This window comes from Kwoniella botswanensis, chromosome 1 (assembly GCF_036426115.1).
Source record: "Kwoniella botswanensis chromosome 1, complete sequence".
NCBI classification, from domain to species: Eukaryota; Fungi; Basidiomycota; class Tremellomycetes; order Tremellales; family Cryptococcaceae; genus Kwoniella; species Kwoniella botswanensis.
In genome coordinates, this window is record NC_088599.1 from 11,158,211 (window position 1) to 11,171,167 (window position 12,957).

A 12,957-nucleotide genomic window follows, 5' to 3' on the forward strand; every position below is an offset into this window, starting at 1 on the left:
CTTATACAAAACAACTCACGATTACCGTACTCGCGAGGTAGTTTGTACGTCAGTCAGTGCTTTCTTTCTTCCAAAGTACGAAGACGAGCAATATCTCGCTCCGATTTGCATCGGGCTTGTGATATCTTTCTCTTCCCTTATGCACTGCATCATCCAATGATCGACCACAGGTATATCTTTGTGTCCGAGTACGACGGTGGAGTGAAAGAGTTTGGTACGAACCTCAGGGTTGATTACGTTATGAGATGGAGCAGAGATAAGAAAGATAAGAGTGATACGATCTGACCGGACCTTGCGCCTGGACGAATCAGATTGCATTAACAGGAGTCACTGACGTACTGTATAACTAACTAATAATGAACCTGCAGGTCGATTTCTTGATTGAGCGCTTAGGTTCAAATTCAGTTTTTCCAGTATTGACTCCATCACATGGACTGATTTGGAGGCCGAGGTATTCAATGAGTATGTCATAGGAAAAATGGCGATCTCCAGCGACCAGGAATGCATACGAATACCCTGAAGATTCTCAAGTACACGGTGACATACTTCGTTAGGGGCCTCGAGGATATACGTATGTGACTAGCGATGCATGCAATCTACAGTTCATCATGCCCTCTTCCCTCTGTTATAGCCAGCCCTTTCCCAGCTTTACGAACCACTTCCTGCCAATTGTCAACGGGTGCACAAGCTTGGACTCTCTTTCCTGGTGCACTCTGCCTTTCGCATCCAGTAGCTGAGACAGAGCCAATGCAATCAGTATGATGACATCTTGATGTTTGGCAGAAATGGACTTACGACAAGGTGCAGATTCATTGAATTGATGAGCGAAGAATACATCAGTCTCGTTGGTAAGGATGTTACCTAGCCTACATCGGATATCCAATGTCAACAGGTATCAATGAAGTATCGATGAAGTATCGATGCTTATGGTGACTCACATGAGAGTAGCATGACCTAGAGAATACGATTTCTCCCATACGTGTGAAGAAGGTATATAAATTTGATTTCGACCATCTAATTCCGGTGCAGATGACATCGGTATATCAGCTATAACAGGTCCTTCGGAAACACAATTGCCGGAATGTACCACTCACTCTCTGCTATCGTCCGTATACTAGTCCCATAAATGACTTCCTTGAATCCTGCCCACCGTATAGCAGAAGCGCACATAGGGCAACTACCGTAAGACAACATCTTAGCCAGCTATCCCTCAACTTCCTCATACCTGATCTGTTACCACATCGAACCAGTGATACTCACGGTTCACCATTGGTGTACAAACTGAAATCCTTCCATGCTGCCAATATCTCCTGAGGTGATAGACCCTTCTTTGTCAATACTTCTGTACAATGCGTTATAGCAGATATTTCACCATGCATCGCTGGGTCTATACCATCCCATCAGCTCTCAATCCATATCACTCGCATCCTAGGAGGATGAGCTAGGAATAGGGTTACTTACTACCTGTCACCCCAACTTTGTTAGATGTTACACAAACCAACTCATCCGAGGTAGTGTTCACTATAGCGCTCCCGAAAGGAGCCTGAGGACATGGATGTCCATCGGCATATACAGCTTCGTTGGCTACTCTCATCCAGTGCAGCCGTCGTTCCTGCGGGACATCATTGATAGATAGACCTTCTTGATATTCTGGGTGAATTTCTACTTGGTAGGCTGAGATGAGCGATGCGAGGGAAAGAAGCGAAGCGATTGAGGATTTCAGCATGTTGAGTGGGGATCACCGGGTTGTGTATGTTCGGTATGTCCAATGAGGACTTTTAGGTTGGTTGTTTTGTCCGAGCTCAGTATGCAGTATGCATTCAGAAACAATGACCACGTAGGAGCGATGAGGATTGCAACCTTCGGAGATGGTCATCAAACGACAAACCAAAAAATGAAAAGGAAAGAATGCGCGCTTAGGGCTTAGGGATATTTTTCTTATCTTTTGGATTCTTCGGGTTATGGAGCACCGGCCGATGTGCACGGAGGCGAAAAGATAAGGATCTCATTGGTAGATCCAAACGCATATCATGTGAGTGCATGGATTACGAGAACGTGCATATAGTAGTATGTATATCTGAAATAAGAACGAGTAGTTTCGAAGTCGTTGGCGACGGATGCAGACGAAAAAAAAAAATTAATCACATAAAAAGAGAGCGAAACGTAGTCTGCAAATTCTACAGTATCCTTTGACAAGCAGGAAGCCAGAAAAAAGAAAAGTTATCAAGTCAAAATGTCTGTACCTACAATCAGCTTACACGATTTCGATGCTCGTCGTCAGGAGATCATCAATGAGTTGATGGATGCTTCTACGAACGTGGGTTTCTTGTGAGTAGCCATCTGCTTCTACACGTTTATTCACATCTGCTATGAACAGTAAAGGACAGTCAAGGGCTGATGATGGATTTCATGTCATCCACCATCCAGCACACTATCAAACCACGGTATCTCACCTTCAGAGGTACAAGCTGCGTTCGATCTCTCCCAGCAGTTCTTCGCTTTACCTGACGAGGTGAAATCGAAGACTGCTCTGAATGGCAAGAACGCAGGGTGGGAGAAGAACACCCAAGTGAGACCTTCAACCGGTACTGCCGATCAAAAGGAATCTATCCAATTGCAGTTCGCTAGGATGGAAGGTCTTTGGCCTAGTGATGAGGATTTACCTGGATTCAGGGAGAGAACAGAAAAGTTTATGAACCAAGTTCGAGAGTGAGTCCAGCTGTATTCCCCATATACGTCCCCTTTCACAATATAGTGAATGAAGTATGTTGTAGATAGCCGAGAGAAAAATGCTGATCTGCTTGAAATGGTTTCTTATAGTCTCTCGGTCAAGGTTATGGAGTGTTTCGCTGAAGGACTTGGTCTACCTCTCGACACATTCACCGAAGGTACTGTTGATCCTGGTGTAGGTGATTCTCAAGATGTATTGAGGTTATTACATTACCATTCGACCGAGGGAAAGACATTCGGACCTAATTTCTGGAGGGCGGGTGCTCACGCAGATTTCGATGTTCTGACTATGGTAAGTTCCCCTTCCACTCTCACCAACACACCAGGTACTACTGTAATCTCTGCAATCTGTCAATATCTTGAAGCTGATACTGGATCCATCGGTTGTACTAGTTATTCCAAAGAGACGGAGAAGGTGGATTGGAAGTCTGTCCAGGGCGAAAGGTAGTAGGCGATTTCGGTATGGGTCAAAATTGGTTGCCTGTCGAGGCTAGACAGGATCGTATCGTTTGTAATATCGGTGATCAACTTATGAGATGGTCAGACGATCGGTTGAAATCGACCTACCATAGAGTAAGATTGCCCGAAGGTCAAGAAAGCAGAGGTCCGAGATATTCGATCGCTTTCTTCAATCAGGCTAGAACGGATAGTATCATACAAGGTCCTCAAAAGAAGTATCCTCCCATCGTAAGTTCATCAAAATCATCATTTTGGTGCATACCAGCACACTCCACCATTGGATATATGGTTAGATACTGAGTTGTGAATCCACGTATAGACCGGAGGAGAGTTCATTGCCGAAGCAATGGCTAAAAACCGAATGCAATCTGCCGAAATCGCCAAGAAAGCTGCTATGGAAAGTGCAGATAAAGTAGCTTCAGAGGTTCATTTCGTACCTCAGCACTTGCAAGTTGGTGCTTAGGTTGATGAAGCCTTGATATTAGCTTAAAATGGTTGTAGGTTTGACATGTATGAGTATCATCCTTTCTTGCAGATCAGATCACCGAGTGAAGTGATCTGACTTTGCCGATAGGCACCACGTCACACTATCAATGTCGCCATCAACCATACATTCCTCATCCTCCGTGTTCGAGGCCTACATTACATGATAGTAAATCCATTACTACCAATCGATCTACCCACTCACTCAGATGCATGAATGCATGCTCCCTGGACGTCCATAAGATGCTATCTATGCACCGTAAATCTGGAATATGAGGTAAGGGGTCCCCACGTGCCTATGACATCATTGTGTGTACAGTAGTGTGTCACCTGTTCTCTGCAAAGGAATGATGAGGAAACACAAACGACAAACGTTTATGATCGACATATATACAAACTAACCTGGTTTCTTCTCTTTTTCCTCTTCATCTTCATTTCATCCATCTCACAACAAACCATCCTCATAATGTACATTCCAAACTTACAAAGCATCCTCGCCGCTGGACTTGCCCTCACCGGAGCAGTCAACGAGAGTGGGTATATCAGTCCATCGTCAATCTTGCCACTCGGCCTTCCGTTCCAAGTGAACGATTATTATGACATATGCTGATCTTTATTGAATCATAATGTAGTGAGCGTAGTATCATCGGGCTCGATCAAAGATTTCGCCGTTGAGAAATGTATCGACAAGGACAAGAACCAAAGATGCTCGAAACCTTTCCCAGTCACCAAATCAACCTGTTACAACCTCAAGTGGTCGACCGATGGCGCTCTCTCCCATACTACCATCGAAGTGAGAGATGCAGGAAGCGATGAGATTGTATACTATAGAGATACAGATGGAGAGTGGACTTCTGGAAAGAACGAGGTGAGTAGCTCATCTGACTCCCAATCCTAAAGAAGACTTGTTATATCATGGATGGAGGCGGGGAGAAGACGCTGACGCAAACGTTCTGGATACAGCTCGTCTACGTCGATTTCAAACCTAAGATCGCAGGTCAAGGTAACAAGACTGTCGATTATGAGATCACCACCTGCGAGTAGACGTCTCACACATGCTTCCCTCGACTCATCGAAGTCATCCACGTAAACAGGAAGAGGGTTAAGAATGGAAGTCAAGTTGAAGAAGGTTCAGGGGAAGATAGGTAAACATGTATCGATCAGATCATTGTATGCATAATTGTATCTTCGTTACAGTGGGACATACTTACCACACTGGATGAACAGCACGCTTGTCGTTGCTCAACTCCGACATTTCTACCCTTCCTTATTGTAGATATCATTATACTTCGCCAGCGACCTACTCTCCAATACCTTCTTCTCCTCATCGCTTGTGTACTTATCGAACCTCTTAGGATCCAGAGCCTTCCTCAACCACTCATCTTCATCTTTCGATCCACCGACTAGTTCATCCGCTAACAATCTAGCACTTCCCGCAGCATGTGTCACCCAAACTCCCACTGCACAGTACAATCCATCTTCCACTTTTCCAACTAAGGGTAAACCATCTGGAGTAACTGAGAACAGACCATTAAACTTCTTCGTATCTTCACCTTCGAACGACTTCGCTATGCCTCCATCTAACAATCTGTATCCCTTTTCCAAGACATTGTCGAAACTCCCTTCCCAATTCCCATAAGCCGTTTCCCCGTGCTCTTCTCTCGGTACTTTGATCGGTGCATGTGCGTATGATCCCAATCCATCCCTCTCTCCATGATCTCTAGCATAAACATGCTCTTTAGGCCATCTTACAAAGGGCGTTTTCTTCTCTCTGACAGGGTGTTGTCGGGAATACGAATATGGGTGAGAGACAGATACCACAGAATGTTCAAGTTGAGGTAAAAGTTGAGAGGCCCATATTCCCGTGCAGTATACTAATCTTCCTACTTCGATCTCACCATGGTCCGTCTTGATATTCCATCCCTTCCCATCGATTGTTTTGGTATGCGAAGTAACCTGAGCATCTGATAGGATCGCACCATTCGAAGCAGCTTTATCCTGTTGGGTATGGGTGACTACTATGGCAGTAGCAGTCCCGTCATTTGGGAAATACAACCCCGCATTACCTTCTTGCGCTAGATACTCCTCATCCACCAAAGACGGTACTAAATCCAATATCTGTTGTTTGTTTACTAACTCAGCTTGTAATCCAGCAGATCTAGCAGCTTGAGCTCTTTCCTCCAAGCCTTGGGAAATCTCTAATCCACCAACTCTCTGAAATCCATCTTCACCCCCCTGGGAATAGTACGATACGGACCGTTTGGCCAATTCGGTCAATACGGGCAGCTCGTTATATTGTCCTACAAATCCCGGTGCATGGCCTGTAGATCCTGGTAGACCCTTGATATCTTTATCGATGAGTATGACTCGAGAGCCGAGTGAGGTGGAAAGGAAAGAGGCGAGGTGGGATCCGACTATGCCTGCGCCGATGATTGCGATTCGCTCGGAAGGAGGATGAGGGACGGTAGGGAGGGACATGGTCTTGATCGCGTCTTTGGCTTTTGGGAAGGTTCAATGACAAGTCTGATTTCGATGTGGTTTGGTCATATATCATTCATGAAGGATTTGTATTCCTATCTTGGCGCTGCAAGAAGTTGTGAGTCAAGGACGGACCTCTTCGGGATGATTTTGAGTAGAAACGATGGGCCACTATTTAAGCGAGATTTGATCCTCACACAGTTCCGGATCATCCGCCCGATGATCTGTGAGGGCACTTATCACGATAGGTGGGAGTACCCTTGAGCCTACCATGTTTGGGCATCGATGCATAACCCATGAGGTTGCCAGTATGGACAGTGGGACCGTATGGGAGCACGGTAGATGTTATGCATACTGTATGCGAGTGTCCAGACGAGGGAGGAGAAGCAATGGTGGAGGAATTCAAGTGGGCGGATGACAAGGTATGTGTACTCGAGACCTGTAAAACAATCCACTTTCTTTCCTCATGTTAATCTTCGATTTGATCCAGACTATTCAGTATCTCCTAACACCATCTCACCATGGCAGATTTATCTACCACCCTCCCACTCACTCCCGAATCAGTCCACAAAGCATACTCCAAGATCCAGAATCATGTACATAAGACACCGCTCCTCACCAACAAAACAATAAACACCATCGCTTCGACCTCTTCTTCCGCCGGCCCATCACCAAAGTTCAACATATACTTCAAGTGTGAGAATTACCAAAGGATAGGTGCATTCAAGGCTAGAGGTGCTTTTCATGCGGTGACACATCTGATCGATGAGCTGGGATTGGAGGAAGTCAGAAAGAGAGGGGTGGTTACACATTCTTCGGGTGAGTATATCAATCCCGTCTATTCTCCTTTTTCCGATCACATATACCTCATTACCTACATGATACTTAGCTCTCTGTGTGGTCTAGGTAATCACGCCCAAGCACTCGCTCTCGCCGCATCATCCTTCGACATCCCCGCTCACATCGTCATGCCCACTATATCCACCCCATCCAAAATCGCCGGTACTCGCACTTACACCCCTCAAGTCTACTTCAGTGGATCGACGAGTGAAGAGCGAGAAGCGGTCGTGAAGCAGGTCATACAGGATACAGGAGCTATACTGGTTCCTCCTTATGATCATCCTGATATCATGTTAGGACAAGGCACGACAGCACTAGAACTCCAAAAGCAATACGAAATCGCCAAGAAGGACGAACAGGAGAAATCTGATTTGAAAGCTGTTTTCGCTCCACTGGGTGGTGGTGGATTATTATCTGGTATATCAATCTACTTCTCCAACCAGCCTGATGTATATGTAATAGGGTGTGAACCATCTTATGAAGGTGGTAATGATGGTGAAAGAGGATTGAAATCGGTACCTCAGCAGCGGATCGAGAAAGTTAAAACTCTCACTATAGCTGATGGGTTGAGAACGCCAGTAGGTGAATTACCTTGGAAAGTTTTTACAAGTGGATCATCAACGAAATCGAAGAATTTAGAGAATATATACAGTGTAACAGAAGAAGAGATCAAGCAGGTCATGACATTGGTCTTGGAACGGATGAAAGTGTTCATAGAACCTAGTGCGGCTGTACCCCTCGCGGTGGTACTTTACAATCAAGAATTTAGACGATGGGCATATGAAAAGCAGAAAGAAAAAGGGGTGATTGAGGGCGGATGGGATATAGCGGTTGTGTTTTCAGGTGGGAATACTACTATAGATGCGATTGTTGGACTTTTTGGAGAGACTCAAGATACGGAAAGAGCTGAAGGAAAGATAGGCAAAGATGGGAGGAAGATGGCTGAGAACGTTGCTGGCTAAAGATACTTGCGGAAACGGTAGATCTGTATACCGAGGTGCAGAGGATCCATCGTGCTATAAATGATAGACAAAGTAATCATACATCCTGATAACGTATCTGAATATAACTCTTAGGATAAATATAAACATGAAAATCAACTAAAGAAGACATACAGGCCAACAACGTAAGATATGGACGGCGATTTAACTGCCAAAACATATTGATAATCATGAAGAATACTATTGTTACTCACTATTTTCGTCTGATTGACTAGAAGAAGAAATCTGACACTTTTCTACCCATCGTCTTTTTATCCTGTTCGTCCTGGATATTACTAGCAGCAGTTAACGCTTCGATCACGTCCAATCCTGTGGTGACGTCGATCTCTTCCGCTGGTATAAACATCTTGAGAGGTTTCTTCTTGACTAGTACATCATAAGTCTTGAAGAAGATGATGAATCCAGCAAAGATAAAGACCGCTCCGTAGGTGAAGACGAAACTATCCCCTGCCCATCCACCTGGTACCATCAAGGCGTATCCACTTGCGACGAATGCTATGGGAGCGGCGATGACGACCCACCAGCTGGACAGGGGTTGAAGCCATGCTCGGACAGGAAGGAAATCGTTGTTTAATCGACCTTGGGCGATTAACCCTTTTCGGAATCGCATGTAAGTACTGTTAACGATGAAAACGTGAGCTTAAATCTTCGAACTTCATAGATCTAAATAGTTCTACGTACAGTGCAATGGATGTCCAGTTGACCAGATTGGCTGCACCAACCAAAGAAAGGAACCAGTTCAGTACGACGACAGAGCCAGAATTGACGGAAAGGTAAGCCAAGGTGCTGAACAACAGGATTGCCGTCACCGCCACATATGGGACACCGTTTCTATTGAGTCTCTTGAAGATGCTGGGTGCTCCGCCCTTGAGAGAGAGGGTGTACAGGGCTCTTGAGCTTGTGAATAAAGCTGCATTACCAGTACTGAAGATTGATAACATGACCAAAGCATTCACGATGTCTGGTAAAACAGGAATTTCAAGCCGATTCATTGCTATTTTGGTTGACAAACCGTCAGAAAATGCGTTGTTCGTTTTCCTGACGGTTCACTACTTACAGATGATATATGGGGACTTGGCAGCACCTGGCGCACCTGCTGCTATGGCGCCAAGCAGTGCTGGGTCATTGGATGGAGCATTGATACCAACACAAAGACCACCAATGACGAAAAACCCAACAATACGTATTACCGTGCTGTTAAAGGCTTTAGGGAGGATCTTTCGAGGATTTTGAGCTTCACCACCAATCAAAGAGATCCAATCGGGACCGCCAAGACTATACATTTACATTTGTCAGCGACAAACTGTGGGATCATTCCATTGTGGATTACTCACGCGAAACATGCCCAGAGGACTGCATCCCAGATACCTTTCATCCTCAACGCGGCTGTTTCGCCAGCAAAAGGTCCAGGATCCTTCCAAGCTCGGAATCCAAATTTATCGTGTTTGGGGTTTCCACCGCACATGGCAATCAGTGTGTAGAGGGTCAGACCAATCTGAAGGATGATCTTGAATATAGAAATCCAAAATTCGGCTTCACCGAACCATCTGACCGAGTACAGCTGGAGAGTAGCAAAAAGCACGATACCAACACTGATGGCCACAGCAGGATGCAGGGTGAGAGTCCAATATTGAATCATAACGTTCAAGGCTGTAAGCTCGAAGCACACCAAAGTCGCTTGAGCAAGAAGGAACTGTAATTGATTGAGGATCAGCATCGGTTGACTCGAGGGGGGTTGATGAAGTAGCTCACATTCCATCCAACGGCTTTACCAATAGTTTCATCCATGAATCGACCGGCGAAAGTGATGAAGCCACCATCGATGGGAAGAAGAGTAGTCATCTCAATAAGACAATTACTTGCACCGATAATTACCGTGGACCATACGATGATACCGATAAGCAAACCGAGTGGACCAGCAGAAGTCAATGGACCGCCGATAGAAACGAAAACTCCTGCGCCGACTGCACCGGAAATCGAGAGCAGCTGAATATGTCGCATCCGAAGACCCCTATATCGTAACGTCAGCTAGTGGATTTGGTATCGAAGACTATAACGTACCTGTGAGGATCATTGACGAGGTCTTGGAATGATGGGTCATCGGCTCGGACCTCAAGGGTGTTCGAATCAACCCCCTCGTGCTTGTCGCCATCGAGACCTAGGGGATCTTGCTTGTTATATTCCTCAAGAGACATATTGATATCAATCTCGACTTGCATGTGAGGAGTTCAAGAAATCGTTCCAGATACAAGTCATGAGGTGATGACTTATATATTGCTAGCAGCTTCACGACTAAGTCATTCTTATCGACGGCAAGAAGATACAGTACTCTGTCCCTCGTGATAACGTTATTCACCTCGCTTAGAGAATCGACTCTTGAGCATTGGGGTATCGAGGAGACTCCATTTGCAGTTGAGAAAGACCGCGAAAACGGACTTGGCGATACAGTAAGTTAGCAGACTCCGCCGTAGAGAGAGAGACCCGACCGCGAACGCCCAGTTTTCGGTCCAAATTCAAATTCCAAATTACCTATTTTCTCAGGGTTTTCACCCTCTTCAAGCTTTTTTGTGTATTTGATCAATTCTGCTTTTTGTTGGTCGTTCCTCTTGCTGTTGCAAGACATCGGATCAGGAAAAGTCACACGACTCGGATTCATTCATGTCCGCTGATACGGAAAAGTGATTGAACTCGCCGAGGCTCACGAGATAAGATTGTTATGGCCGCGCCGCCCTGTATCTTTTCTGGCTTACTGAAATTACAGCATGTTGCTCGCTTATCCTGCAATTAGCTGGAATCACCATTTGCTACGAACTGCAATTGATTTGCAATTCCGTAATATTCCCTGCCGTCATCTCTTTGTTTGTCCAATGCGATTTGGACCTCAAAACCCCGTTCTATCGGGGTCAGGTGATAAGTTATCATGACATTTACGATCATGTCCGAAGATTCACCTTGCCTCGCTGCTCCTCACTTTACTGTATCGGATTGCCAGAGACTGAACTAAGACATCTCGAGATATCCTCCATATTCTCATCGGAAGAGCCAAGTGGGATCTTCAAGATATGAGGAAAAAGCTCGCTTAGACATCTTCCAAGCATGACTTTCATCTCGGTCCGATATCGATAGGATATACAAAAGATTTACCTTGCTCGTTGGTCTCCCAGCTGGGAATTGGAATTGGACGAGAACACCAAGGACATCTGATCCATTATGGCCTTAGCAAACAAAGAGAGCAAGGTCCTCATAGTCGGTGGTGGAGGGACTATCGGATCATCGACTGCTCTTCACCTTGCTCGAAGGGGATACAAGGATATTCGGCTTTTGGATATCTTCCAGAACCCCTCTCTCAACTCGGCTGGAAATGACAATAACAAGGTGAGTTGGAGTATACTTATGATCCCGTTCCATCCGCTGACGATACTTACAGATGGCCGGTGATGACTCGGCGGGAATCTGGGGTCAGTTAGGTACGGAGGCTTGGAAGATGTGGACGACGGATCCAGTTTTCAAGGATCATGCTCATAATACTGGACGGGTGAGTCAATAGCCTTACGGAAGATATGACCAACGCTGATCGTGCTTGATTCTCTTTAGCTGGATCTTACAAGTAAGCCAGAGCGAGAAGAACGTCTTAGAACACGGTATCAAGGGATAGTGGATGAAGGTCGAGGAGCAGGGATAGAATGGGTGGAGGGCAAGGAACAGATAGTAGCCAGAGCACCTCACTTGGCCCATGCGGATTTGACAGTGAGTGCTTGGCCCTTTTATTGACCTCGCTAATTGTGTACTAGGGATGGAAAGGCCTGTTTGTCAAGAATGGAGGATGGGTAGCAGCGCGAAATGCCCTTAATGCAGTAGGGCATGAACTGAGAAGACTAGGGGTGAAATCGGCATTTGGTTCTTCTGGAACATTCAAGGAGTTGATTCTTGGCGCCGATGGAAGGACAGTCAAAGGTGTAAGAACGGTTGATGGAACGGAGTGGTACGGTGATTTAGTGATATTTGCTGCTGGTGCTTGGTCACCTGCGTTACTTGACTTACAAGGGCAGTGTGAGACCAAGGTGAGTGAGCCTCATTCTACGACTATCCTACTTATCATTGGATGGATGCTGATAATACATCTCTCGAAGGGATGGGGATACGCTCATATACGTTTGACTCCGGAGGAAGCCAACAAGCTGAAAGGTATGGCAACGACATATAATCACGAATTGGTAAGTCACTCAATACATTCTTACCCCTATCCAAGCTTATTCGAGCGTTCTTTTAGGGCTTCATCATGGAACCTGAAGAGGGTACTTTAGAATTGAAAATCGTCAACGAATTTGCTGGATACACGCACATGCAGAAAGTTCGACCATTCGGATTGAACAAGGATGTACTCATGTCTGTCCCTCGTGCTCATGCTATACATCCGACTGATACCATCACGACCGAATCGTTAGAAGCGATAAAGAATCTCATCAAGCTCTGGTTACCTGATTTGGTAGATCGACCGTTATTCAAGATGGCAATGTGTTGGTGTACCGATACAGTCGATATGAATTGGTTGATGTGTGAACATCCCAAATATAAGGGTCTCGTCGTAGCTACTGGTGACTCGGGTCAGACTTTCAAGATGTTCCCTGTGGTAGGAAAACAGGTTGCGGATTTGATAGAAGGAAAGGTAAGTAATTTGTTACACCGACGAAGCAAACCCAGCTGACACAACTGTACTTCGGTAGCTACCGGAGGATCGGAAACACATATGGAGATGGAGACCCGGTGCTGGAGATAACGGTACTGCGCGTGGAGGGGAGATGGCAAAGGATCTGAGTGAGGTTGAGGGATGGAGACATGATCCTGTGATAGTGAAAAGTAAGCTATGATGAACGGCCGATTTGTTAGTATTGTAGTGGCGATGTATGCTATAAAGAGTTAATTGTTACATACAGAATGGCATCGCTTATGGGAAGACACAGAGTAC

General features: G+C 45.5%; 7 protein-coding genes across 7 annotated transcripts; 4 read left to right on the plus strand and 3 right to left on the minus strand.

Annotated features, from left to right (window-relative positions):
* Positions 1-596: 596 nt before the first annotated feature.
* On the minus strand, positions 597-1,726 carry L199_004196 (uncharacterized protein; the record flags this gene model as incomplete). Its single annotated transcript, XM_064889924.1, has 6 exons — positions 597-733; positions 796-866; positions 939-1,014; positions 1,095-1,177; positions 1,261-1,387; positions 1,462-1,726. 6 exons carry the CDS (start codon positions 1,724-1,726, stop codon positions 597-599), a joined length of 759 nt encoding a protein of 252 aa, XP_064745996.1.
* Positions 1,727-2,233: 507 nt separating this feature from the next.
* L199_004197 (uncharacterized protein) lies at positions 2,234-3,652 on the plus strand (the record flags this gene model as incomplete). Its single annotated transcript, XM_064889925.1, has 5 exons — positions 2,234-2,328; positions 2,428-2,709; positions 2,821-3,022; positions 3,124-3,417; positions 3,509-3,652. The coding sequence occupies 5 exons, from the start codon at positions 2,234-2,236 to the stop codon at positions 3,650-3,652; spliced, it is 1,017 nt and encodes a 338-aa protein (XP_064745997.1).
* A 486-nt stretch (positions 3,653-4,138) lies between these two features.
* L199_004198 (uncharacterized protein) lies at positions 4,139-4,716 on the plus strand (the record flags this gene model as incomplete). Its single annotated transcript, XM_064889926.1, has 3 exons — positions 4,139-4,205; positions 4,305-4,540; positions 4,636-4,716. The coding sequence occupies 3 exons, from the start codon at positions 4,139-4,141 to the stop codon at positions 4,714-4,716; spliced, it is 384 nt and encodes a 127-aa protein (XP_064745998.1).
* A 213-nt stretch (positions 4,717-4,929) lies between these two features.
* On the minus strand, positions 4,930-6,150 carry L199_004199 (uncharacterized protein; the record flags this gene model as incomplete). The annotated part of the gene is made up of 1 exon (XM_064889927.1): positions 4,930-6,150. The coding sequence occupies one exon, from the start codon at positions 6,148-6,150 to the stop codon at positions 4,930-4,932; it is 1,221 nt and encodes a 406-aa protein (XP_064745999.1).
* A 521-nt stretch (positions 6,151-6,671) lies between these two features.
* On the plus strand, positions 6,672-7,952 carry L199_004200 (uncharacterized protein; the record flags this gene model as incomplete). Its single annotated transcript, XM_064889928.1, has 2 exons — positions 6,672-6,969; positions 7,057-7,952. 2 exons carry the CDS (start codon positions 6,672-6,674, stop codon positions 7,950-7,952), a joined length of 1,194 nt encoding a protein of 397 aa, XP_064746000.1.
* Positions 7,953-8,202: 250 nt separating this feature from the next.
* L199_004201 (uncharacterized protein) lies at positions 8,203-10,186 on the minus strand (the record flags this gene model as incomplete). Its single annotated transcript, XM_064889929.1, has 6 exons — positions 8,203-8,608; positions 8,673-8,985; positions 9,049-9,266; positions 9,326-9,684; positions 9,744-10,002; positions 10,053-10,186. The coding sequence occupies 6 exons, from the start codon at positions 10,184-10,186 to the stop codon at positions 8,203-8,205; spliced, it is 1,689 nt and encodes a 562-aa protein (XP_064746001.1).
* Positions 10,187-11,201: 1,015 nt separating this feature from the next.
* Positions 11,202-12,859, plus strand: L199_004202 (uncharacterized protein; the record flags this gene model as incomplete). The annotated part of the gene is made up of 7 exons (XM_064889930.1): positions 11,202-11,366; positions 11,419-11,526; positions 11,586-11,738; positions 11,783-12,052; positions 12,122-12,205; positions 12,262-12,657; positions 12,716-12,859. The coding sequence occupies 7 exons, from the start codon at positions 11,202-11,204 to the stop codon at positions 12,857-12,859; spliced, it is 1,320 nt and encodes a 439-aa protein (XP_064746002.1).
* Between the last annotated feature and the right edge of the window lie 98 nt (positions 12,860-12,957).